General features: G+C 46.4%; 1 protein-coding gene across 1 annotated transcript in view; it reads left to right on the plus strand.

Moving 5' to 3' along the window:
* Nucleotides 1-27,869, plus strand: part of Vstm4 (V-set and transmembrane domain containing 4) — an 88,288-nt gene that overhangs the window by 19,376 nt on the left and 41,043 nt on the right. The window contains exons 3-5 of the mRNA XM_059274119.1: nt 7,621-7,689; nt 13,994-14,101; nt 25,653-25,686. Coding sequence (XP_059130102.1) covers nt 7,621-7,689; nt 13,994-14,101; nt 25,653-25,686 — 211 coding nt within the window. The remainder of the gene's footprint in view (nt 1-7,620; nt 7,690-13,993; nt 14,102-25,652; nt 25,687-27,869) is intronic.

A 27,869-nucleotide genomic window follows, 5' to 3' on the forward strand; every position in this document is an offset into this window, starting at 1 on the left:
CTATCTTAACCAGGGCAGCTGTTAATGCCACAGGAGACCCTTAACACAGGCCTGTTGTGCTGTCTCATAGAAGGAGAGATGGAGAGGGTCATTAGACTCTTATCTGAGGTTCTGGCCACCTCCTCTTCCTCCTCCTCCTCCTCCTCCTCCTCCTCCTCCTCCTCCTCTTCCTCCACCACCACCACCACCACTTTCCCCTGATCAGTATGTAATTCTATCCCAACTGCAAGTGGTCTTGGGAGGTATAAGTATCTAAGAAGTGGAAAGTTAACTGAAGGGGACCCCATTTATAAAGCCACGGAGAAGTGGTCATCCATGCTAGGGTGAGACTTTTCTGTGTTGTGATTATTTTGAGGCCATCCATGCTCTGATAAGTAGTCTCAGTGAACTCCCTGGTTTACTAAGACAGGCTTGGGTAGAGTTGGCTCTTGGGGCCCTATTTGAGGAGCGTAAACCCATGTTCACATCTCCCCAGGGATAGTTCACACAATAGATGTATCCATCCTTGCAGATACCCAGCTCTTTTGGATATAATTTTCCTTAAAGCTCTTCTGTGCATTTTCTGTGATGACACATGACCTATGAATTCTGGCCTCCTGACAGGCTCACTCCTGTGTGCTGTTAATCTTGTGATCCCTGGGCTGTACTAAGGAGGTGTTGTCTAGATTGTTCTACTAGAGTTCTAAATCCAGCCCTGGGCTGGACACGAGGCCAAGGCCCAAGACTCCCATGACCTAAATCCCCCCTCCCATATCTTCTTGGTCTTGGCTCCCATGTCTCTTCCAGGCAGGGCTCCTCTATGTGGGGTCCTGGGACCTGGAGCCTCTGGCCCTTCTAAGAGGTGTTCCCAAATTCTCCCTCCCCTTACTCACTCCCAGAAACTCAGGGGCACGCCAGAGAATCTCCATTTTAACAAGAACCAGTTGATTGTCTTGCACGTTAAGCGTTTCCCGTCTTGGCCTACCAAGTACTAGGCAGCTTCCCCTGAGATCAAACTCGCACAGAATCTAGATGAATGCTTTAGCCAGCCTGGCCCAGCAGCAGGGACAGAGAGATTGAGGTGAGTCTCCCCAATGCACCCTTCCCAGGGACATCTCCAGGGCTTTCCTTTCAAGTTAGGATTCAAGGCCGTCGATGCCCCTGTCTAGGGGTGGGTTCCCTAAGGCCCCATCAAAGGATGTGACTGAGAGTCTTTTTTTTTTTTACAATCTCCTTCCTGCATCTTCCTTTTTTATCTTGTGGCTGCTTTCAGCCAGCAGCTCCCAGTGAGGCCACAGTGTGGTGGATCTCACAACTTATTAGATTTCTTCCTGCCCTGCTCTCCTTGGGAGGGTCTAGAATAACTGGCAGCTTAGTTGTCTGGGCCACTGCATCCTTGAGAAGACACCCCGGGTCTGTCTACTGGTGCCAGGTCCCAGGGCAATGAGAAGGTAGCCAGCAGTCAGGAGGTGACTGGGGCAGGGGTAATCTTTACTCCTCTCCTCCGCCGTGATCTTTGAACCAACTGACCAATAGGCACAGTGATCAAGGCTCTCTCTACGGCTGAGAAAGCTTCCTTCCGTCTCCGCCTCCCTCTCCCTGCAGGCCCACAGGGGAGCTAGAGGCCTTAAATTCTGGATGGACAGGAGGTTGGGTCCTACACCTGACTTTCCTGGATACAGGCACGATTGATGAGAAGATTGTACGTAAATAATTACACTGTGGAGAGGACAAGAGCCACTCATTTGCAGGAGCTTGAGTGATGAGTCCGTCCCAAGGCATGCTTAGCCTCTGCCCCCTCGACGACCCCCAGCCCCTATCTACAGAGCAAACCACCAGTGGCTGTCAGGTTATGGAAATTCCAGCAATTTGAACACAAGGGCTGTTTGCTTCCATCCCCTACTGTCTGACTGTACAGCTGACTGTACATCCTTGCTGACTTCAGTTAAAGAACCTGCAGTCTTCTGGTGGCTAGCTAGTTCACTGCAAGTAAATTTTACAAAAATTTGAATTTTATTTCAGAACGTCTTGGGCCAATGTGAATAATCTGTGGTGCAAAAACGCTATATTTTTCTTTCAGTTTCTGTGTTTTGTGGTGGTAGGAATCAAACCCAGGGCTTCACACATACTAAAATGTACTTCACCACGGACTGGGCTCTAGACAGCCTCCAGCAAAATACTTTCTACAAGTATTGGTATTCTCTTTCAACCCATCCACCCTGGAGAGGCCTCTTTCACTCCATGCCTACAGGAAAGATTGGTCAAGGTCAGTTTCTGTCGGCCTTGGGCATGTGCCACAGAGGGAGGTGCATCAGCACAGGGAACAGAGCCACGGCTGCTCCACTACAAAGCCCTTGCTGTGGACAGGCTGTATCAGACAGCCGGGTTTCCTTACAGCCTGTGTTCTCAGACACATAGTTTGACATTGTGTCAAATTCACTGGCGATAACACAGGATTCACAGCTGAAAGGAGATAGGCACAACAGAACTTTGGGGGAAATTCCTGAAGCCCTGGCAGGGTTCCCGTGCAATTTTTGTTTCTTTGTAGAAGCAGATAAGTCTTCAGGCACCAAGCAAAATGACTGCCCTTTCCCATCAAATTGCTTAGACTGGGGAAGCGGGTGAGTGTCCCCACAGTTTGGAAATCTCCATTTATGAGATCTCTTAGGATGTGTCTCCATGTGGTACTAAGTGGGACTGGTTACCTGCCATCATGCAGGAGGCAGGAGGACCTGCACTGGTAGTAAACCAGAAGCATGGCTTCTTCCCCTGGAGGACATATGGAGGGGATCTCTGGGCACCTGCCTTGACTAAGGGGGATGGAAACCTATTCCAGCTGGAAGGTTAGTCACAGCAGAGGAGAACCCTTTCATGTTGGCCATGTGGATGACTTGCCGTTCACTCCATGTAAAGGACTCTTGAGGCAGAAAACCCTTCTAGGCATGGGAATCGTAGTAGTCAATAAAAGCAACATTATGCTCTTAAGGGATGGGCTGCCCATGGATGGAGACATTCAATGACGTCTCAGACACAACTGGAAGCACTCCATACATTCTAACTCATGTAACCCTCACCTGTGCTGTCACAAGTACTTATCAGCCCTGTTAAAAACCAAGGCGTTGGGCACGTCAGTGAGTGAACTGAGTCCCCACTCCCTGTAAGCAGCAATTGAGCACTTCAGGCTAGTGGGCATGGGCTCACTGCACCCTTTACTCCCTTTTGAAAAATTGTGTGCAAGAGTTGTGGCATTTTGCACTTGTTTCTGTAAGCGAGTGCGTGCATATATGCACGCATGTGGAGGACAGGTCAGTGTTGGACGTCTTTTCTCAATCGCTTTCCCCCTTCAGTTTTTGAAACAGTCTGCCACTGTACCTGAAGGTCATGGATTCAGCTAGCCTGCCTGGCCAAGGAGCTTCAGAGATTCCCAAGTCTCCATCTTCCCCCAGCACTGGGGTTATAAGCATGCTTTGCTATGCCCAGATATTTTTTTCCCCCCACTCACTTATTTATTTATTTTTTTAATTTCATAATGCCTATAATGTTTGGATCAAACCAACCTCCCCATCCCTTCCCCTCCAATTTCAGCTGTACATCCCCACCACTACTTTCCCATCCCAACTTCACGTGGTCCTCTTTTTAAACCCACTGAGTCTTTAGTGCTGCTCAGATGTCCATGGGTGTGGGACCATCTACTGGAGCATGGGTAGCCTCTCAGGGGCCACATCCCTGAAGAAAACTGACTCTGCCTCCCACAGCAACTATCAATTGCCAGTAGCCCCTCAGATAGGGGTGGGACTTCGTTAGACTTGCCCCCACCCTGGGATTTTGGCTGGCTGGATCCTATATAGGTCTCATGCATGCACTCACAGCCACTGTGAATCATTATGTGCAATGGCCCTGTCCTGTCTGGAAAACACTGTTTTGCTGTAAACATCTAATTCCTCTTCTACAATAATCCCCAAGCCTTTGGGGGAGGGATATGAGCACTACATGGTCTCTTATTCTCTGCATGTTGACCAGTGCTGATCTCTGTACAAATCATCATATACAAGAAGCTTTTCTGAAGAGGGATGAGAGATGTACCCGTCTCTGATCTAAAGATGAGAATTTTGTCTGGGGCAGTTTGTTACTGTTTCTGTTAGCAGAGTAATAGTACTAAGTTCTTCCAGCTCTTATGCAGGTTCTGGGAATCCAAACTCAGGTCCCCATGCTTGCAGGACACGCACTTTACTGATTCTGCTGTCTTGCTCAACTCCTACTTCACATTTTGCATGTGACTCACTAGGCTCTCAGTTGACTCTGAGGCCATAGGTCTGGGATGGGGACTGTGGTTCTGCACTTGTAACAAATTCCTAGGTGATGCTGATGCTGCTGACTCCTGGACCATGTGGCCTGAAAATATCAATGGAATTTAACAAAATAATCGGCATCAGAGGGGTGGGGTGCTGTGGAAATTCAGAGAGGGAAGAGGATTTATGGCTGGGGAGAAGAGAGATTTTTTCCTAAAGATCACCCAGACACCAGGGTTGTGCTTGTAAGGATGAGAGAAGGCACACCAAACAGGATAAACAAGACCCAGACAGGGAGGCCTGGATGGTGAGAATAAGGTAGAAGAGATATATTTGGGGTCTTGAATGGAGGCCAAGGATGCTATCATGTTTTGTTAGGAAAGCGGGGGAGCCTTACATGTTTCTGAGTGAGGAAGGGACAGGAGGCACACAGGTCTATGCAGGATGCAGAGTCTGGAGTGGGAATTGAGAGCTGGTTCTAGTCTAAGCTCTTGTATACTGACCCTGGAGATGTGGGGCAGATGATATTCCCTCTCAGTCTCACATATATAAAATAGGAAAACATGCTCCCTCCTGTCTCTTGCCTTTCTGTCTTTCCTGGAGCTAAGCTCCTCAGAGGGTGTTTACACCTGCTCTGTGCTGTCTTCATCGGGACTTTGGTATCATCCTTTCCCAAGCTTAGGAGACTGAGGATTGAGGTTGTGAAAATGCTTCAGGGTGGTTCAGGAAATGGATGGATGGCTAAGGGTACAAAGTGCATGGATGACATACAGAATAGACAGCACATCAGGCTCCTTTGGATCTGGAGCCCCATCAAGCTCAAGCCTCCCTCATACCTTCCTCTCTGCTGCTTCTTTCCTCCACTTCAATTGCTCCCCACCTTTTCAACATGACAGTCTCACTTAAGATGCCCTAGCCCCTTCAAACGCACGACAGTTTGCAATAAACACATGCTTATTATTTTAAATTCTGAAATTTGGTTGCTCTGTCAGTCAGTAGGGTACAGGAGTTCTGGATTAAAATAAATTGAGCAGGATGGGGAAGTAGAGTTTGGATAGTGTATTTTACACACACACACACACACACACACACACACAAAAAAAAAAAAAAAAAAACAAACCATGTATACGATGAGAACTCATTCTTGGAGGTCCAGGTTGAACACACACACACACACACACACACACACACACACACACACTGCTTGCCAACCTCCAGAAAAACCCCAAGAGGTGATATAACTACTGATTTTAAAGAATTTGGGTTCTTCTGGGACAGGAGCTTCCTTTAGGAGGGGAGAGAAATCTCTCTGAATTTCTGCTTTCTGAACAGCATCTCTGTGTATTCCCCAATCACACATTCATTTATTTATTTTTAATTTTAAACTTTATGTATGTGAGTATTTTGCTCGTAGGCTCTGTCTGTGTACCATGTACAGGCCTGATGCCCACAGAGGCCCGAAGAGGGTGTTAGATCCCCTGAAACTGGAGTTATGGAAGGCTGTGAGATGACACATGGGTGCTGGAAACTGAGCCTGGTTCTTCTGGACGAGCAGCCGGTGCTCTAAACGAGAGTCGCTTCTCCAGCTGCACAGTTACTTATGACAGCTGTACTTCAGCTGTCCCCTTTGTTTTAGACATGCTAGGACATTACAGGGAAGGGGTTCAGTCATCAGACACATGAGTCTTCCTGAAGTTCCTCTGGAACTGCTCAACAGGAGCTGCAGAGAAAGTGACGGCCAGGATGTTCTGCAGGCAAATGAGCTTTGGGGTTCCTGAACATGGTATGTGAGGATCGTGACAAACAATCCAGTCCTCCTGCTACAGAACCCGGAGGGACTAAACCCAAACCAAGAAACAGACCAGACTCTAAAATTGACAATTCCTAAGCAGTTCAAACCTGAGTGGGTTAAGGTGGTCGTCAATCTTCACCTTGCTCTCAGAGAACTGAAGGTTTTCTGGAGACTTTGTGATCTTTCTATCAATGTCTGACATTCAATTTGGAAAAATTCTCAGGCACACTGAGACCATGTCAAAATCCAAACCGGCTGGGAGAACAAGTCTGTGGGTCATATTGCTATGGAAGTTGTCAGGCACGGCTCTTGGAATTTGTCATTAACCTGGCTAGGAGATGAGGTGAGGAACTGGAGGAGTCATTGGCAAACTGGGGAGTGTGAAGAAGATTAGAGAGATACTGCGGAGCTGAAAGATCCCACACATGAAAACAAAGACTGAATAAAGAGGCTTTGTGGCTGGTGAGACACATGTGAAGGGAAGATTAGCTGTCTAGAAGACACCTCAAAATCAAATATCCAATAAAGGCCCCCAAAAGACAAAAGGGTAGAAAATAAGAACTGAAATCCGTGACGACAATAATTCAGAAACATATAGGAGGTCCAATGAAATGAAATGAACACACAGGCCATGTCTGCCTTATGGCTCGTCTCTCATTATAATTCTATCTGCGTTCCACCTGCCTTTAGAAATTCAAGTGCTCCGTTCTCTTGTCTAGAGTGCTTCACATGTGACAACTTAAGTCTAAATTACTGAGATTTGATCCAATTGTAAATGCAATGTCTTGGTCAGACTACCCATGTTTCAAGTGCTGGAGAGCCACACACAGCTGCTGACCTGGACAACACTCACATGGAGCATTCCTGTCGACACAGAAAGTCCTGTTGAACAATCAGATCAATCCCTGATGCTGTATATGGCTTTTTGTTTGTTTGTTTGTTTGTTTGTTTGTCTTGTTGTTGTCTGTTTAATTTCCTAGTGTGATGTTCAAAGTTTTACTATTATAACTCCACTTTCTCCGCTGGAAGCAGAGTAAATCCAGTGATCAACCACCAAACAGAAGAAGACAAAATAATCTCAAGACTAGGAGCCTGTTTGTTGTCTTTCAGAGTGTCTTGCATACAGAGTGGTGCTCAGGGCCTGATTCCCGCCATTGCATGGCTCCGGGTACTTCTGTCTAGAAATAAATATGCATCCCTGCACCATGGAAGATGGCAAAATCATGAAGGAAATGATGATTTGGTTTTGACCCCCCATCAAGAAACTCTTTATATTTACATTTATGCTTTTATATTTATACTTCGGCTTTGCCATTTCCTGGCTTTCAAACCCAGACAGACTTCTTTGCGTGTCCTGGGGCCCAGGTTTCTCAGCCGCTTGGCGTATGCCGTTGTGTATCTCCTGGGTGTCTGGGTTGTGATGATTTAAGGCAGTTTTGTTAATACGGAAATGATAAATTTAAGAGACATTGGTACCACATGACACCATTTGAGGTCCCAGTGTGGGTCAGGGCTGTAAGCTGCTGTGTGTCATGCTGTCCTGTCTCTTTGTGTTTTTAGTGATCTCCCTCAAAGCTGCTGAAGATTCACCATTTGAGAAAAAGAAAGTGACCTGGGCATTATTTGAAGGTAAGTCTGGTGTCTTGATGCAGCCTCCTTTCTAGACAGAAAGAAGAGGAGAGGAGGAAAGGGGAGGGGTCTAGTTTCTTTTCTTTTTCATAGCATCAAGTTATGTGCCCGGACTGATCTTTGCAGGAGTGAGATGGGAATCCCTATTGGGGAAAGTGGTGTGAAAGGCTTATTCTGCCCAATTCTATTTGTTTCCCTGCCCCACCCCACAACCCCAATCTCTCTCCTAGGTGATACTGAGGAGGGACTTCCATGTGATGGTAAATTAAAGAATATGTCTACTGAAACGACCTTTAATTCTTGGTTGCTTAGGAAGACTGGTGTTCTAGAAGAGTTTGAAAGCTGCAAGGAGTGGTTTTCATCCCGTGTTGGAGCCACTCAAGGAGCTTTAAAAACCAGGATGCTTGCAGGACATTCTGACTTAGTTTAAACCTATTAATTCCTTCCGTTTGATTCCATCATGCAGCAGGCTAGGAGCCGTGGCCTGAGAGACAGTTCAGGAAGCAGCCCCCAGGAGCTGGTGGTGAATGCATGCTGAACTGTGAGGTGGTGTCTAAGACACTTCATATAATGGAAACCTCTGGCATCCATTCAAGTATGAGTGGTGTTCTTGATCGTGCTTTTGCCCCTGCAGGGGACATTTGCTGGTGTCAGGAGACAGTTTTGGTTGCCTCAAGTATGGGGATGCCACTAGCATCTTGTGGATAGAGGGGATGTATGAGACAGTCCCCACATCTGCCCCCAAATGCCAAGAATTGGGAGGCTACGGGTCTCTGCCCCAGAGAAAGGACAGTGGAGAAATGGTCATCACAAAATAACTGAGGATTATGACCATAAGCAATGACATCATGTGCTCTAAGTTCTCAGTCAGAGCCTTTGATCAAGGACAGGGCTTAGTGTCAACGGGGCAGGACCTTGGAAGGATTTCGCCTTGTGAAGTCTTTGGGTTGATTGATGAGGAATGAGCTGGTCAAAGGGGCTAAGAAGAGGTGTGTCCCCCAACCCCTGTGAGACAAGCGAGACAGTAGGAAGCAGAAGGAGAGCCAGGATTATGGGGACACCACAGGAATTCGAAGCTACCTTTTCTAGTAGCGTGTTAGACAGATACCGTATCTTTGAAAAATTCGACTCTAATTGTGGTTGGTAAACCACACACTTGGATGTAACCCCCTCGTTTGCCAGGATGTCTTGTTTAGTTTTAGAGTTGTAAGTAGTTTTTGTTTTTTCTTCCTCAGATCACATTTTATCCAATAATGAATCTTTATATTTCTGGAATTTTCTTCTACGCTTCCTAATTGCCTTTTTCTGTATCTGATGACTCTCTCCTAGCAAAGCAGTCCCCAGTTCCCTCCCCCTGCCTCTCACTCTGCTTCCTCTTGGCCAGAGATAAAAGTGGCGTCTTCCCCATAGAGTGAAGCTGTGGGAAAGAGGAGGAAGATTCCCCTTCTCCTTGCAATTGAGTGACATTGAGGCAGTCTGGCTGAACTTTGCCGCATGACTCTGAAGCTGTGTTAAGCACTGGTGTTCTGATGGGATGGAATAATGGGGATGGCTGTGGAAGTCTGTAAGGAAGGTCACTGATGAATGTGCCAGAGAGAGCCCTGGCTCCATCTCTGCAGTCCTGATAATCACAGTAGGAATCTCATGTTCACAGGAGTGTGAGGTGGTTTTGATGGGAATGGTCTAAGGACTGTATTTTAAAACTGCAATGGTACAATTTAAAAAAAAAAAAGACCATTTGGAAGGACTGTAGAAGTCAGTTCTGGCACACTTAGCAGGATGATTTGGATCTCTAAGACACTTTGTATAATTGGCAACATTTTATAATTCCACAGATATAGACTATAAGCTTACTCCGACCTTAACTATAAGTGCAATATGTGGTCCAGCATGGAGTTTCTTCTCAGTAGAGACAATCAATCCTATGAAAGACTGGGCGTTGGCGCTCTCATCATGCATCATGCATGCCCAGGGCTGCGGATTGCATGCCTTCCTTCCCTGTGCTGTCGCTGCCGGTGCTGGTCACGGCACTGGTGGTAGCAGCAGTAGCAATGTCCCTGTGCTCTGCTTTTTTAACCTGCCGCCGCCGCCGCCGCCACTTTGGCAAGGTCAAGGGTGTAGTTGAAACTCTCTGGCACAGGATCTCAGGCCTTTCTGCCCTTTTGTTCCTGATTGGAAGAGCTTCAGTGTGGGTTGTGGACAGATATCCATCCTCCTGGGGCTTAGCTGGGCCTGGCTGTGTGCCTGCCCAACAAAACAAGCATTGATTGTCAGGGCTCTTGATGAGATATTGGAGTGAGTTAAAATCCCTCAGGGCTATCACTCAGGTATTTTGCCCTGAGCAAGATGGTATTACAGGCTACATTAAAAACTAGCGGAAGTACGCAGAGTTTTATTGCCGGAACAGCTATTCCCCAGGCTCTCGCCTTTGAACTGGAAATGTAGAATACTGACCCTGGCTTTCTTGACTGTGGTTTTGTGTGTGTGTGTGTGTGTGTGTGTGTGTGTGTTTGGTTGTGCTAAGGAATGCTGGGGTCACCCAGTTTCAAAGCAGCACTGAATACTCTGCTGTGTTGCCAGGCAACAGGTGCCTTTGTCCTGCCTGGGTTGGCTGGCAGTCTGGGAGGACGGGCGGGAGCTGGCACACAAGCGCTGTCACCCTGTGGTGGCCTCCCTATGCTGTGCACAGCCACAGCGGCCTGCTGGCCCCGCCATCTGCTCCGAGGAGACCTGGATTTTTTGCAGCTTGTCTAAAAAAGGCAGTGGTGTCTTTAGCAGTCCAGTGGCAAAAAACAGAATTGCAAACAGATTCGGGGACTAAAACGTGATGTTTGTTATTGCTGTTGAGTGTGTAGGCATGGGGATATTTTACTTTGTTATTTATGTATTCATTTATTTTGCGTTTGTTTATTGTATTACATATTTGGACAGAATGAAATTCAGTGTGTTGCACAGTCTGTGCTTATACTTCACCACAGAGCCAAATGCCCAGTATTATGGGGTCATTCATTCATTTATTGATTCATTTGGTACCTAGGGCCTCGTGCATGCTATGAGTACTCTACGACTAAACTGCACAGCCTAGCCTCCCTGCCTTGGGGTATTTAAAAGCTGGCTGTGTTAAGTTTAGGTCTAAAGTTTTAGTTTCACTCTCTAAACAACATTATTTGTCTAGGCTTGATTTTGAAACTTTTTGAGCTATCTTTATAGAAATAGATTCTTTTTTCCCCCCCCACACTAACTGAAGGACACCTGTGAAGAAAGAGTGACATTGAGCCAGAATGCCAGCCTCTAGAACACAGGGCAACTTGCCTGAGCTGTCACTGTGAAAAGATGACCCTGGAGTCTTCTGATCTTGTGGCCCTGGCTTCCGGTTAGCCTTTGTTTACAGAGAAACCTGGGGTCAGTGCAGAGTCTCTTTTGAACAGGTTCGCCTTCCTTTTATGTAGTAAAGGAAGTGCTTGGCACAGGAGACAAAGTCAGAACTTCTCAGTATTGATCGCTGCCTGATCTAGGGAAAGTGGACGTGCAGTTTTTCTCTTCCTGTGAAGTGACACATTTTAAGGATCCCGTAGCTCCAAGAGCAGAGCAGAGAGCATCCACTGTCGCCCATGCATGAAGACCCACGTGCGGGTGGATGGTGCCTACTGGCGGGGGTCCATTGCCCCCAGGGCCTCTGTGCTTGGTGGAGCATCGGAGCATTGCACACTGGCCAGATGTTCTATGATCCTGCAGCCACAGCTGCCTGGGGAGAGCCAGCTCCCTCTGTGCCACCGCTAGGCTGAGATCAGAAACCGCAACTAGACCTTGAGTTCTTTGCCTCCCACCAGGAGAGAGCAGGCCCCGGATGTGTGTGGTGTGTCTGAGGGACTTCTGGTGAGAATGACAATCTCAGAGCTCACCTGCAGCCTGTTCCTCCTTGGTCCCTTTAGTCTGGAAACATAGAGAGCACATAAATGCGTAGACTGGGGGGTGAGGACACCTTTATCTTGGGGCATAGAAACTTTAGTAAGTCAGTTTTTACCCTCCCCTCCAAGAAGGAAACAGAAGCCAAATTACCCTGCCTTTTTATCAGGGCTGACATCTGACTCCCTCAGAGGCAGCTTTGTCTCCATCTGCCCCAGTTCTGTCTGGCCCAGCAAGGCAATTGGGTTATTTACCACTTTTTCTCCCATACCAGCCAGCCAAGTTCCTGGAGTAATTTGCTCAACAATGAATAAACCAGGACTGGCTGTGGGGTCACAGGATTTGGACGGTCCTGTATCCTGGTATCTTGTCCTCAGCTCAGGTCTCTGACCTCGGTCCATCATGCCTCATCCCTCTCAGAATCCGTGCATCCCATTGTTGAATTTCATATTGTTGAAGCAGCAGGACAAGCCTGCCCTCCCTAACCATTCCAACCTGTCAGTCTATAAAGCCACATACGAGGACACACGTGTCCCTGGACAGAAGCAGTTGGACTTTACTACCAGGGAAAAGCCACTCTGTTTCCAACTGGACCTCCTCACACCCCGTGACATTCCACCCCATGTAGCCTGGCTTCCACCAGGGCTTTCCCAGCAGCTTCTGCGTGGGAAGACCCCCACGGTTGCTTATGTCAAGCATATGATGCACCAAGGAACCCTTCCACAGTGCTTCATTCTTGCATTCAGAATTCTCCTTCCAGCTCCCCTCGGCTTCCGTTATAGCTCCAGGATCCTCATGGGAGACCTTTACTTCTGTCAACCCATCTGCTGATTCTCTTAACAGTTAATAAAAGTGGTCAGGTCTACATATGAGTCCCAGGATAGGTGAGGTTACATAGAGAGACTCCCGTCATTAAAACAAAACAAGTGTTTCTCCTTGTCCTGTGGCACTTCCTACTTACACTTTTTCCTCACTATCCGTAGGGATTTTGTCCCATTATTTCTCCAACCCAAAGATACCAAAAATGCATGGCTATATAAGTATCTTAAAGAAGTCTTGTAGTATTTGAATATAACCATGTGTGTCTTCATCTCTGGATGACATATGATACTTAGTACAACACCTGTACTACATAAATAGTTTTAATAATGTGGTGTTTAGCCAAGTATGACAAGAAAGTCTACTGTTCAGTGCAATAAGTTTTTTTTTTTAAAGATTTGTTGCCTTTGTTACTTTTCTATTGCTATGACAAAAAACAATGACCAAGGCAACTTATAAAAGAAAGCATTTAATTTGGGGGTTTATGGTTCCAGAGGGTTAGAGTCTGTGACTATGACGGTGGGGAACATGGCAGCAGGCAGGCAGGCATGGCACTGGAGCAGTAGCTGAGAGCTCACATCTTGATCCACAAATGCACAGAGAGCTAACTGGGAATAGTGTGGGCTTCTGAGACCCCAAAGCCCACCCCCCAGTGACACACCTTCTCTAACAAAGCCACACCTCCTAATCCTCCCCAAACAGTTCCATTCGTTGTGGAACAGACCAATTATTCAAATATATGAGCCTCTGGGGTACATTCTCATTCAAACCTCCTCGTTTATTTATGTTTATTGTGTGTGTATAGATGTGTCCGTGCATGTACATCTATGCACCACATGTGTGCAGTGCCTTCAAAGGCCAGTAGAGAGTGTTGGTTCCTCTAGCACTAGAGTTACAGGCAGTTGTAAGCCACGATGTGGGTGCTGGGAACCAAACCTGTGTAATCTGCAAGAATAACAAATACTTTTAATCACTGAACCGTCTCTCTAGGCCCCAAGGTTGCTGTTGCTGTTTTTGAATAGTTTTGATTCATGATTGATTGAATTTGTAGATGTGGAAGCTGGAGACACAGAGAAACAGCTATGCTTAATTTTTAGTTCAAACTTCTAAGTATCCCGGAATAGAAATCTACTCAGTCTAGCTTAGACAAAAATGTTGACTAGCTCTAAGAACATGAAAGGACTTTCCGACTCCAGGCATGGCTTCAGCCAGGCCTCCCTAGGGCTCTGGCCAAGCAGGAGACTCAAAAGAACTTGGATGTGTAAGTCCGTTGTCTCTCCCTTCTGGGTCATTGACCACCTGTATCTCCAGTTTTCAATTATGATGAATCAGATTTACCTTTTCTAATGATTGAACATGTATGCTGGGTGGGTGCTCTGTCTCTGAGCTGTGTCCCTAGCCATCAAGGTTTACTCATAGGGAGAATGCCTCTGATGACAAGATTGGAACTCTGCCTCTTAGATTTAGATCTGAAGGTTTTCCTCTTGTTCATTCCCCCCTAAAATCTTTATAATTTACATTTGAAATTCTTTTTTTGTGGTTTGTTTTGAGTTAATGTTTATGATAATGTGCCCTTCAGATCTCTATGTGTATGCTGTCCTTGTGTGCTGCGTGGGGATCCTCAGCGTTCTCCTCTTCACCCTGGTCATCGCCTGGCAGTCGGTGTTTCACAAGAGGAAATCTAGAGGTAAGATAAGGTCATGTCTGGAATGGGTAGCACCCACCCACCCACCCACCCACAGGCGGAAGATGGCGGGCAAAGTATCACCTTGGTGGGAAGGCATCCTGGGTCAGTAATTGTCTGCCTGGAATCAGAAAGCAAAGTGAGTGAGAAGACTTGCCTCTCACAGGTGTTGCTGAAATAAACGGATCACTGTCACACCAGCTAAATTCTGCTTCCTCTCGTCTCTTCCTGGGGCTTCGGGTTCCTTAACTCCTATCACGTTATTCATCCGGAGGAGGCGGGGGCTGGAGCAGTCTGGCACTGCACTCTGGCTCACCTTCTTAAGAGTGAGTTTGGGGGCCAAATTCCTGAACCAAGGGACTTGCAGATGTCTTCTTGGCAGGCAGGTGGGACTGGAGAGTCTCCTGCTCTTTTCCTGTCTTGGGCCCCCTCTTTCCTCGTCAGTGTCCCTGATCCCTGGAGTCTGTCCTCAGTCCATTCTCTCCTGCCTTCTTCCTCAGGACATTGCATTCCACGACTCCTCTCTCCTTAGAAACGCTGCCGATCCTAACCACAGTCCATCTCTCTTTCTAAGCTCCATTTCCCAAGTCCAGCGGTTCTGAGAATCTGCCCGGCTCCTGCCTCTGTTCTGTTCTCTGAGGATGGCTCAGCGGACCTTCTTCTTCCATGGTGTTGGCTGCCTCCCCGAGCTTTTCTTTCTTTAAAGCCCCCTCTGAGTGCTCCTCATGCACACCATCCCCCTAGAATTTCCAAAACCAGTTGGGGACACAGTTGCTTTCAGAGCTGACCAAGACAGACTGAGCCCAGTTTCAACGACACCTCCTCACTTAGCAACCAAGGACTCAGTACCTGTCTCTCTCCTCACTCATGGAGACTTGAGGGACAGGAATGCACCTGTCTGAGAGCCGGGAAGGAAGAGACACTGAAACCCTGAACACATTTCTGGTGACATGTGAGTAAATCACACATCACTGTCACTATTAACCCTAGCTTATGGATCTGGGAGGAGTTAACTTCTGTCCGTGCTCACAGGGACCTTGAAACTGGGAAACTGAAAGACAGCTATGAAAGGGAATTCCCCAGAGATGTGGACAAGCCTGGGGAAACCAGGAAGGGAGGATGGGCATCCAGGGACTGATACCATGGGAGACTGTTGCTCAGGGATGAGGAGGAGAGGTTCTGGAACTGGAAGAGCTGCAGTTGTCATGAGGTTCAGGGGCTAAGAGCACTGTCTTGCAGAAAACCTGGGTTTAATTCTCACTGCCAACATGACGGTTCACATAGGTAACTCCAGTCCCAGGGAATCTGACATTCTCTTAGGGTCTCCCCCAGCACCAGGTATGAACATGGTGCACAGACATACGTGCAGGCAAACATCCACATAAAACAAAATAAAAAGAATTGCTGTTGTGGGAGAGGTGGTATAGAAGAGTATTTCTGCCACTTCCCAGATGGAGCAACAAGAGGGCTCAAGGATCCTGCGCTCACAGCCTCCCTTCTCCAGCACAGGAGTCCCTGGATGCTTTTCCCCCTTGAAATTAAACCCAAACCAGCAAGCGTAGAAGACAAAGGTTCATCGATAGCTTCCAGGGTCTAGATGGGGTTGACAGGGAGCAGAGAACAGCATGCAGCCCTTGAAATGGAGCCAGGGGTACAAGTTAGCTCTCCTGACACTGTTTCCCACTTGACTTGGGTTTCATTGTTCTGCCCTTGGGTACCTTCGTCCATGGCATCTGCCGCTCTATGAAGCTATCCCAGCATTTCCCTCGTTCCCAGTCCTCAGCTGCTTCTCTGAGCTTGTGGCAAATGTTTGCCCGTGGGTGTTGGCCCTCTGCCTCCCTGCCAGAGAACTCTGTGTGAGGCAGGGACCATGCATGTGACCCATCCTCCTTGGAATTTGGCTCACAACAGATGCTCCACAATTGATGAACAAATAGATTTGTTTCCCAGCTGCTCTGCTCCCAGCTGTTGGAACTTAAAAGGCCCTAGCAGTTTCTAGACTGGGTGTGTGCTCAGGGCAGCTCCACCAGGGCCTGGGCAGACTTGAGCTGCAGACCCCGTGGGACTCCAGGCAGGACCCAGGAATCAAAGAAAGGCCAAGAATGGCAGACTGGACACACAGGGGCACCTGGCATCTTCCTCCAGGCCTCAGAGAAAGACCTCAAGGAATGGGGATTATAACTGGCTCCTCATCGTCCCCTGCCAGGGTGGGCTTCAGGGTGACCACCTGTGCTCGGCATCCAAAGCCCTTCTCAGCTGTCAAGAGCATTGTCTGAGCACCTGCTATAGACCAGGCACACGGCTCTACTCCTCCACGCCCTGGTGTAGCCAGCACGGTTCCCGTGAGACGGACAGCATGATGATATCCCTACACTAGCCAGTGGGAGAGGTGAGGCTCGGACTCTAGCTGTATCTCAAATGCCCTAGTTTTCTATTCTAGAAAAATCCGTAGGCAGCTGAGGATGATCTTTATGAAGGAACTTTCTGTGGAGGTTGTCCATGAGGTTTTTCCCCCACACAGATCTGCCTGCCTTCTCTGGTCCTGGGTACATCTTTTGATATGTCTGAGTTTCAGAGAGGACAATAATCTTTTCTAGGTGATTCCTAAAGACTCCATAGGATGTGTTTGAAGACATAGTGTTATGGTTTGGGCATAAAATGTCCCTACCAAAGGCTCATGTGTTTGAGGCTGGGTCCCAAGCTGATGGGACTATTTTGGGAGGTCCTGGGAACTTATGGAGGTGGCACAAAGTGGAGGAGGTAGGTCACTGGGGTCAGGTTCTTGGGGTTTTCTTGTCACTGGCCCTGTCCTGGTTTGTTCTCTGCTTTTGTTCACTAAGTACTGGAGAGCAGCCTCCTCCACCTGCTGCCCTTCCATGGTATTCTGCCTGAGCACTCAAGGCCAAGCAACCATGGGCTGAACCCTCTGCAGTGTCTTCCAGGTATTTTGGTCATAGCTATATAAAAGTCAGTAATACACTTGACGTACATGTGACAGAAACAAGTATGGATGGATGCAGATAGGCCTTAAAATCTGGGGTTAGGGCTGCGCATAGAACCCCAGCTCCTGATACAGTTTCCAGGAAAGTGCAAAACAAAGTCCACATGTTTGGTTTGCATGCCCTTGTAACATCCATTGCTTATTAAAATGGAGCAAAACCATACTTAGAGACATTGTATTTAAATTAAATGAGCTTAGGTCCTAGGATCTTATGAATAGGCTTCTTCCTATTCATAATGTGAATTCCAGAAGGTCATTAAAAAGGGACAAATCACTTGTGGACCATATTATTACCACGTGTCCAGCATTCCTGTTCTCTGCCTCTCAAGTATAGTCCTCATCAGTACCATAAGCAGAATTATCCAATAAGAAATCCAAATTGTCTCAGTTGGTGGATTCCCCTTGAATACCAGAACTATTGATCAGAATATTTCCAGCTTTGATGTTTTATGACCTGAGTTCAAGGATATCGAGTTTTCAGGGCTGGTGGACAAGTCCAGCAGGGGGGCCAGATCCTCGGGTGGCTCTGCTTCTGTACTGGTGCTCTCTGGGGCGGTATTCCTATGAACTCTCATTTTTAGTGGAAAAGGGTAGAACGCAGTGATGGTGATTTGCCCTAGTATTGCCGTCTTTCCCGCTTCCAGAATGGAAGCAAAGTAGATCCTAGGTTGGGGAGAGGGAAAGGGTGCAGCTCAGTTACCACAGGTAACTGGGGAATAATTGACAACTGTTGGGGCCCTAGGGGTCTGGAGTGCTGGGCTGTTTCTGTGGCAACCACCTGGCCAGCGTATATCCCACAGGAAGTGGCCCCTGTGTGGGCTAGCTGCTGTCAATGGCTGTGACTTTCACTGAGAACCGTTAAGCATTTGTGGACCATACTACCTGTGTCCAAATGATTCTGTGACCCTAAGATACTGAAAAATCAAAGACACTTGTCAACTTTATGTAGCATTGTCTCACTTCCCATGCATTGAATTATAACAAATTTGCATCATCGTGACTAAAGCTAGACCGTAAATAAAGAGCTGAGAACAGTGCTTGGTTTGAAGAGGATCCAATTCTTACTAGGGGTCCTACTGTGAGCCTGTTGGTTTTTAGGGTTTTTTTCCCTTGTTGCTTGGACTTTCGCATGCATGGTTGGGGAAGCCAGACCCACGCTCTGTTGGGTCACAGAGCACTGAGGTCTGTAGGCTGCTCCTACCCAACAGTGCTTCTTGGTTCCTGCAGCAACCTCTGGACAGAGGACATCAGAGGAGCAGACCCACTCCTGAGGACCCTGCAATACTCTTGGCTCTTCCAAAGCCAAGGGCGGCAGGCCAGCTTTCTTGGCTGCTGTTCTGCCTCAGCCATCACTGCTGTGTTTCCAGGACGTCCAGCTGGGCTATGAGCAAAGCTAATCATACCCATGTGTTGCCAGGCCAGCACAAGCATACTCCATTCTTCTCCCTAGCACAAATCTCTGTCCTTGCTCTGTGTTAGTGCCTGTAGTGCCCAGGACCTCATCCCAGGGCCTCTTCAGCTGAGTCACCCTAGAGAATACCAGTCCTGGGGTTCAGGACTGAGCTCTGAATTTTAGTGTTTTCTTAGGACACTGGTTTCTAAGGCCGTTGCTTTTCAAGAGCCCACCTAGCCTTGCTGGTCCAGGGAGTTTCCAACAATCCCCAGCCTTCTGTGCCCAAGCTTCCTAAAGTTGAGTCTGTAAGGCATCTTGGAGCCCAGGTAGGTGCGGTGGTGGCCTTTCCTTACCATCTGAACTCTTCACTGGGAGCTCTTGTTCCTTTCCATTTGCATCTGTCTTCTGAGACCGAAGACTGGACACTCCAAGGCTCACTACAAACTATCCCTCCCCTGCCTGTGTCCCTGTGAGGAGGAACCAAAGGCCTTACGGACTTTCCCTCCAGGGGTACAAGGAAGAGGGGACCAGGGACTGAGTCCCGCTCGCTTGGGAGTAGAGACCACAAAAGACAGAGAACAGAAGGATGTGGCCGGAGTGACAGAGAACAGAAGGACCTGAGGAGGTCAAAGGGCTCAGTAGCCTGGAGTCAGAGACACCTGGTGTCCCCAGGGTCAACCTCACCCTTTGTCCTTTGGCAGATAGATCCACTGGCTACGCTTAGTACTACTGGTTCTGGGCAAGCCCACTGAGTGGTGGTGAAGGGGCTGTCCTCCCTTTGTGAGCCTGAGAGCTTCCCAAAGAGTTCCGGACGTAGAGCCTAGACTCAAGTTCCTTTATCCACAAAGCAAGTCAGAAACCGCAAATGAATTATATTTGAGCCCCCAAATCTCCCAACTGTAAAATGGGGAGGGGTGTTGCTCTTATTTTTCAGGACTCTGGGAGTTCTGGGTATGGGCAGAGCAGGTATCCTGTTAGCCTTCCCTGACTGGAAAAATCCTGGAGAAAACCAGCTTAACCGATGAAAAGGGTTCTTTTGGCGCATAGATTCGGAGCTTTAGGTTTGTGGTCACTTGACCCCATTGCTTTGACCCTCAGGGAGGCAGAACTGCACAGCAGGGAGCATGCAGGGAACAGAGCAGTTCCTCTTATGGTGTCTTGAAAGCAGAAAAGGAGAAGGGAGCCCAGAAGAAGACATGACACCCAGGAGCCACTCACTTCAACTATGCTCCACCCCCTAAGTTTCCATCTCCTCACAGTATCTCATCGCCAAATCATGATCCAGTTGACAGGTTGACCCATTGATGAGGTCGGAACTCTTACGATCCAATCGATCTCCCAAGGCCTTACCGCTAAGCATTCCTGTGTTGGTGGCTGTCCAGTGTCACTTCTGTTGCTGTGACAAATACACTTACTATTCCAAGTCACAGTCCATCATTGAGGGAAGCTAAAGGGAGAACTCAAGGCGGAATGTGAAGACACCCCCGCTTGGTATTTCACACGGCATTACCTTCAACCTAGGAACTCACTTCATAGCCAAAGGTGGCAGGAACCATGGCGGAGTGTGCTTGCCAGCTGGATCACAGGCTCATGCTCATCTAGCTTTTTTTTTTAATACAGCACTGGATCATCTGCTCTGGGAATGGTACTGCCCATGGTGGGCTAGGTCCTCCTACATCAATTTAAAAAGATCAAAACACACTCTCACAGACATGCCCACAAATCAAGCCAGTCGAGGCAAGCCTTCAACTGAGATTCCCTTCCATGGGACTAGGCTGTGTCAAGTTGATAGTTGACAATGCTCAAGCTTTCAATTCATGAGCCCTTGGGGACATCCCAGATATAACTGTAAACAAGTATCCTCCCTGGTCACGTGCTTCAGGTACCATGAGGGCCATCCCACTAAGCTAAGGCTAATACGCACTGTCACAGTAGAGAAATGTGAACCACAGATGTAATTGGTTGTCTTCTTATCAAGGTTTTAAAACAAAATTGGGTGAAAATTCATTTTAATCTGTTATGTCCAAAAATACAGTTTTTAAGGAGAGAATGGGTGAGACCAAACTGCACATTGCACACCGAGCTGTGAAACTTGGCGTTGCCACATGCCTTGTTTGGAGCTTGTTTTATTTTGAGGCTTTCCAGCCCCTTGGGCTGCTGGTCAGCCCATGGCATGGAACACAGCAGACTGGAACCCTCATGTGTGGTGCTTTTCATTCACCAAGTGTGGTTGTTAAGTGGTGCCTGGTACCAAACTCCTCCTGGTCAGCTTCCGCTGTGTGACAGAAGCAGGTGATGCCATCCTAGCGGCTGCACTGGCCAGGAGGGGTTGTTTGGGCATGTCTGCTTCCTGGAGGTGGGAGCTCTTGGGCTCTACATGAGGAGAGGACAGTGCTGTGCACAGGGAGGGGTGCAGCTCTGCCCTGACTCCTAGGAAATGCACGCAGGCTGTGTACTGGGCCTAGAAGTCAGGCAGCACTTTCCCAGGCTGCAGGGCTCCCTGACTTGAGTGGGTAGAGAAAGCTCTCTGCAAACATGGTCTTGGGTGCTATGAAGATCCTGTCCTGGGACTGCTCTGCTATGAGAGGAGATCGCTTGTGAGCAGAGCAAAAACACCCCCAGGCCTAGCAAGTGTCTCTGAAAAGCCCAGGGAACCAAAATGAGTGTAAGGGAAGCGTGTGTGTGTGTGTGTGTGTGGTCAGCCACACCTGGAGGTCCCCAACACTGCAATGGAACTGATGAGGTGTGTATGTGTGTATGTATGTGTGTTTGTTGTGTGTGTATTTGTTGTGTGTGTGTGTATGTGTTTGGTGTGTGTGTGTATGGTCAGCCACACCTAGAGGTCCCAACACTGCAATGGGACTGATATGGTGTGTGTGTGTATGTTTGTGTGTGTGTGTGTGTGTGTATGTATGTGTGTTTGTTGTGTGTGTGTGTGTGTGTGTGTGTGTGTGTGTGTGTGTGTGTATGGTCAGCCACACCTGCAGGTCCTAACACTGCAGTGGAACTGATAGGTGGGGGTGTGGTTCCCCCAGCCTGCCTTCCCACTTCTGGTGGAAGTGGTGACTGTCCCAGCACCAGCTGGGGAAGTCACAGCCTTCGGGCCTGACACACTTTGGGGGGTTTGGCCATGGTAGTGGCTTTGAACAATGAGGTCCTAGCTGAGAAGGAGGGAAAGGATGGTTGTCAGGAAGAGGCTAGAGTGTCTTGTCAGGAGGAGTGAGGAGCGCTGGCCTTCCTTTCAGAGCCTTTGGAGATCACCCAAAATGAGACCATGTGTGTTGTGTTTTTATCTCGGATGGTAAGTGCCCTGCACTAGGTGCTGGGGGGCAGTGATGGAGGGCTGTTCCATCAGTCACCCCCGAGGGGCTTCTCCATCTGGGCTCCTAACCCCCAGAGCTAGTATCGTAATTAGGGGATCCTGTCTCACTGGGCAGCCTCTCACACATTCCTGAACCCTTGCTGAGTGGGCTCTGCCTCCTCAGAGTCCAGGTTAAGCTAGAGCACTGATGTGATTGACATGCTGCTAATGCCTAGTGGTGGTGGGAGTCTGGGGACATCCACTTCTCAGAAGCTTACAATTGTCCAGAGTCACCTGTAGTCCTGGGTGGTCCATCTTCGTCAGTGGGAGTGCTGGCCTGCATTCACTCAGCACAGACCTCACATTCATCTGCCAAAATATATCACTGAGACATCCCACCAGACTGGTGGCCCTTCTTAGCCAGTCCCCCACCCTAAAGGGAGTCCCCCAGTTTCTCTCCTGCCTCTTCACTCCTCGTCTCTGTCTACCCCGTTCCTTTCCCTGCACCTGGACTTCACCTCCCCAAACACAGGGAAGCTCCTGGCATTCTTCCAGGTCTGGGCCCTGCTCTGCCAGCTGCAGCTAGAGCAGAGTGTACACAAGAGACTCAGCGTGTCTGTGTGTGGCTAACACGAGCTCTCGGTTTCTGAGGATGGCGCCCGGGAGACACAGAGGGCTCGAGTCAGGTCACTCTGCTGGTGACCTGGAAGCCCTTGCACTCAGGTTACTGTAACAGGACAGCCTGGCTGCACAATGGAGCCCACTCTGTGGCCTCACTGTCATGGCCCTTGGAGGTCTGAGATGGAGGTGCTGCAGTATCAAGGTTGGTTTCTCCTGTGGCTTCTCTCTCTCTCCTGTGGCTTCTCTCTTTGACATCTCCTCCTTATGGTTCACCTGGTTTTCTGTCTGCATTTGTGGCCTGGTCCCTTGCTCTAAAGAAACCAGTCTTGTTGAATTAGAATTCACCCTAATGGCCTCATTTTAACTAAACTCTTTCTAAGATCCTATATCCTATTGCGATCCTATTACAAAGTACTGGGGATTAGGTCTTCAATACACGAATTTTGTAGGGAACACAACTTGGTCTGTTACACATGCTGTGTGACTGTGGATAAGTTTACTACCCTCTCTGTGCTTTAGTGTCTTTCGTGACAACATAGGAACAGTGTTTAAAGAGGTTCTTGTGAAGCTGAAGTTGGGAACAGAGCTGTGGGCTTTGAACACACGTTGCCTGAATAAATTCTTCTTTACAAACTCCGTGACCTTGGACTTTTATTTTATGTGTCGTTGACATCTCAGTCTTTTTCATTACAAATGTAAATTGTGTCAAAGGAGTTGTGCTCTCCAGAGCTCTGCAGAAATAGCTATTTTAAAGTAATAGGACTGCATCACGCCCTTTTGTATTTTGATTTTGATCACCAGCCCTGTTTATTTTAAGCATCCTGTGAAGGAAAAATAAGCACCCAGTGAAGTGGGGGTGGGGAAGGCCTCGCACAGAAGCCTTGGCTGTTGGGACTGTTATCTGGTCCTTCCACCTCTCCTTTTCTCTTCGTCCACCTGTCCTACAGAATTTTGTCCTGCTCCCCACAGCTGTTGTGCCGAGTGACTGTTGTGCTCACCTGCATGCATGTGCACATGTGCACAAATGTGAGTTCACAACTTCTCCATTCCCTTCTCTCCGGGGCTACGTGTTAAAATACTGTTATAAGATCAAATTATCAATACTTCACAATTAACAGTATTTGGGAAGATTACCATAAAATGAACAATAACATAAATAGATCATTTGTTTAGATAAATAATTAATAAGCATAACGTAAAATTTTATTGAAAGTGCACTTCTATTGAAATAGATTTTTATTTTTACTTTATATATCCTCACATGTAAATGAGAAGATGAGAACTCAGAATTTGCTTAGGGGTATAGTTCTCCATCAATCCCGTTCCTGTTTTCTTAATAAATGTGAGCTTGGGAATTTCACCTTCAATACAAAAGAAGGCAAGATTAAATGGAGTTTTCATATGCTGCTCAATACCAAGCCCAGCTTTTGAATTATATATGTAAAGAGTTAAATAATGATCCAGCATCAAAGATGCTGTTTAATATGCTGCCAGCTGACACCTGGATTTGCTCATTATTCAATCCTTGTTGGAAGCAAAACATTGGAAATTCCATCCTCCTGAGCTTTAGCTACTAAGCTGTGAGTTATTCGGAGTCTCGGTGGACACGAATGCTTCATGTCGGTTCATGCATGCCGCTCCCTCTGTCAGGTGTCTGTGATGCAAGTCCCAGTGAGTAGATAGCATCCCTGGGCTTTGTGAAGTGGAAAAGGTGCTGTTATAAGCAGAGAATAAAAATAACATAGTCAGATTTCAGATACATTGCAAGAGAACTAAGAAATTGATTCCTTTCTGACCCAAGAATGTTCTAGGATATGCAAACCAAATACTAAAGTCCATTGACCCATGTGAAGTTTACAATACTGTCATAAATATGAATGTTCAGTACATACTATGCTGCTATTGTTGTATCCATAAGCCATCTAACCCACAGTAGGTGCTCAGTAAATGAAGTGCAGGGAGGGTTTACACATCAGTAGAGAGCTGGTTTATATATCTTTTTAGCTCTCCCATGCTGGCAGTCCTGCTCTGGATCTTGCACTGGCTAACTGTGCAACAGATCATCCCAAACACTAGAGCCTAAAACAACCATTTTATCTGCTCATCCACAGGTTGGCAGTTGAGACTGAGCTCAGCTGAGCAGTTCTGCTGCTAATCTCAGCCAGAGTCATTCATGCAGCTGCAGTCGGATGGTGGATCTGTTGGGGCTGTTTGTTCTGGGACCTCAACTACCATGACTAAGGCCTTCTCCATGGGGACTCATATTCCAGTGGACCCACAGAATAATTGACAGCAGAAGAGTTTCCTGTCACAAGCCTCAGATACAGCACTTTTTAATGCCTCTGCTTGTGGCACATTGGCTAATGTCCCTTGGATCTAAGCAAGTCATGTGGCCAAGTTCTATTTAGTATGAGGTAGGAGATGTTATACATAGATATGAACAGATGCAAGAAGATGGGATTCGCTGGAACTGGCCATATAAACATTTGCCACGCAACTCAGGATTCCCCTGGCTGTTTCAGTGTTCCTCTGTTGAGGTAACTTCAGCTTCAAGTCTTAGATCAGACGCATTCAGGATTAGGGGCCCATGTATTCTAATTTTTCCATGATAGATAGAAGTTTACCTCAAGGAGAACCATTGTAGAAAGATACCTTGCTGCAAGGCTTGTTTCTTAAGGACATCTTCTTGTTTTATGTTTGTTTGAAGCAGAGTCACTGTACAGCCCAAGGCTAGTCTTGATTAAGATCCTCCTTCCTCAGCCTTCCAAGTGCTGCACCATCATATCTGACTATGTAAGGAGCTCTTTTGAGATCATAAAGAACATTAACTGAAGAATGAAAGCCCATTTCACAGTGAAAAGGTTATAAGGAGAGATATCCTGTCCCATCTGGTCCAAAAGGCTATTTTCATGACCCAGAGCATACAAGTTAGAGGACTTCACCACTCCAGGACCCTTTAGCATAGAATACAACTTAACTTGTCTTGGCCCAAGATGAATATTATGATGTCTGGGGTATGTGGCTTCATACCTGATGTACAGTCCAGAACTGAAATCATATCAAGTCACTAGGGTGCCCTCTGATGTCTCTGCCATGATTTCACCCAAACATTGCAGGCAAGAAGCCCCAAGAGTTGGCTGGTGCAGCCCTAATAACTGAGCAAGATCTGGGTCCCTGCCTTTCAGGTAATGCCAAACTAACCTGTATTTACCAATTATTATTCTTTTTCTTTTCACAGTGAGACATTATTTGGTGAAATGTCCTCAGAACAGGTAGGAATATTTTCTTTGTTATTTCTCTTTGATACTTTACTTTCTTTTTATAATACCAAGAAGTTGATTAAATATATATTCTTACTAAAAGATGTTGGTCACAAGAAACAATGTATGCTTTGCATATGTTTGCAAATCCACAAGCCAGTCATAATCTCCACAGGGTACAGATGGCGTGCAGCTCATGCGGGTTGAGCCTGTATCTTTGAGGAGCTTGAAAAGTGTCCTGTAGGACCATGTGGGAACTTATGACTAGTCTGAGCCAACTCAGTACCTTCTCACGAGTGGCTCAGTACCTTCTCACGAGTAACTAATCTTTTCTCCACAAGTACTGACTTGGCTTATGTTCTACTTTAGCTGGTAACAGGCCTCATTAGGAATATAGTAGTTTTAAGATACATTCAAATTCATAACATTTAAGATTTTCGGACCTATAACTTTAAAAAAATGTCAATGGGACACAGAGCCTCTTATTAGAATGCTATTAAAATCCCCTAATGACAGTGAAAACACAAAAATCATAACTAAAGTGAAGGAAGATAATTGACCAGATCAGCGTGGAGGTTAATCAGGTACTGGAATGACCTGATAAGAATTTTAAACCAGATATCATAAATCTGTTTAATCAACTGAAAAATGAAAACTCTTTTGAAAGCAAATGGTAAATATAAATGCCACTCAACAGAGAAAAAGTAAGGTATAAAACTGAGAAAATATAGTAACAAGTAAAAATTTTTTAAAGATTTATTTATTTATTTATTTATTTATTTATTTATTTATTTATTTATTTATTATGTATACAGTGTTCTGCCTGCATATATGCCTGTAGGCCAGAAGAGGGTGCCAGATCTCATTAGAGATGGTTGTGAGCCACCATGTGGTTGCTGGGAATTGAACTCAGGACCTCTGGAAGATCAGCCAGTGCTCTTAACCACCGAGCCATCTCTCCAGCCCCCACAAATGCAAATCTTATTGAATAGACTCAATAATAGGGTGACAATGTCAGTAAGTAATTGGTAAAAAGGAAAGACAGAGCAATTGAATCATACATGTGAACCACAGATACAAACAGACTGAAAACCTGATGAACAGCTAGTTCTCAGGGACCTGGGGCAAGGGTAATTCCTACCATCAGGTTACAGAAGGAGAATGAAATCCAGAGGAGCTGACCATTATTTAATTATTAGAAGGAATAATAGCTGAACACTTCCCAAATTTTTCAGAAGAAAAAGATTCATAGATTCAAAAATGTTAATTCCAACCATTGTGGGTATACTGAAATCTACATGCAGACACAGCACAATTAAACAGATGAACTTGAGTGGAGGTGCACTCTCTGAATCCAAGGACAGAAAGAAATGGTGTTCTTCTCGTAATCTGAAAGAACGGCACCCAGAAATTCTATATCGAGCAGAACTGTCCTTCAAGAATGAAGGAGTAAGAAAGACATTTTCAAATTTAGGAAAACTTAAATAATTTGTTGATAGATCACTGTAAATAGGGGCTAACAATCACCTACTTGAAAAATCACTTTAAAAAAAAATTCTTGAACCCAAAATGAAAGCAACCTTTAGTAATTAAGAAGGAAGGAACGACTTGAAGAATGAGTATACATTTATTAATTCACTGAGAATTTCATACATGTCTACAATATATTTTGATCATATTCACCCTCCATTCCTCCCCTAACTCCACCAAGATCCGCTCATTTTTTAGACAACATCATGTGAATACTCATGAATTTAAAAAATCATGTCTGATGATTGAAACAAAAAATTTTAAATCAATTGATTCTCAATGATATTTCAAAGTTAGGAAAATGGATAGCCCTCATAGAAAAGGGATTGCTGCTCTTCGTTTGGTGAGGGAATGTCGGCAACAGTACACAGTGGTTGGTCACATACATATATTGTAATTCCAAAGCAACTACTAAAATAACTCTATCTCTAACACTAAAAAAATCTACATAAAAAATCAAGATAATCCTTTTAATATATTCAAGTCACATAAAGAAATAGAATAAACAGAACCCTAGGAAAGGAGGAGAAAATAAATAAAAAATTACTTCTACACCACCTGTCTTAAACTGGTCTAAATACATCGGTTGAATCACAGAGCCTGGAGTAGTAAATAACTATGTGTCCCAACTATATTCTGTGTATAAGAAATTCACTTCATGCATA

The sequence above is a fragment of the Peromyscus eremicus genome, chromosome 9, assembly GCF_949786415.1.
Source record: "Peromyscus eremicus chromosome 9, PerEre_H2_v1, whole genome shotgun sequence".
Taxonomy (NCBI): domain Eukaryota; kingdom Metazoa; phylum Chordata; class Mammalia; order Rodentia; family Cricetidae; genus Peromyscus; species Peromyscus eremicus.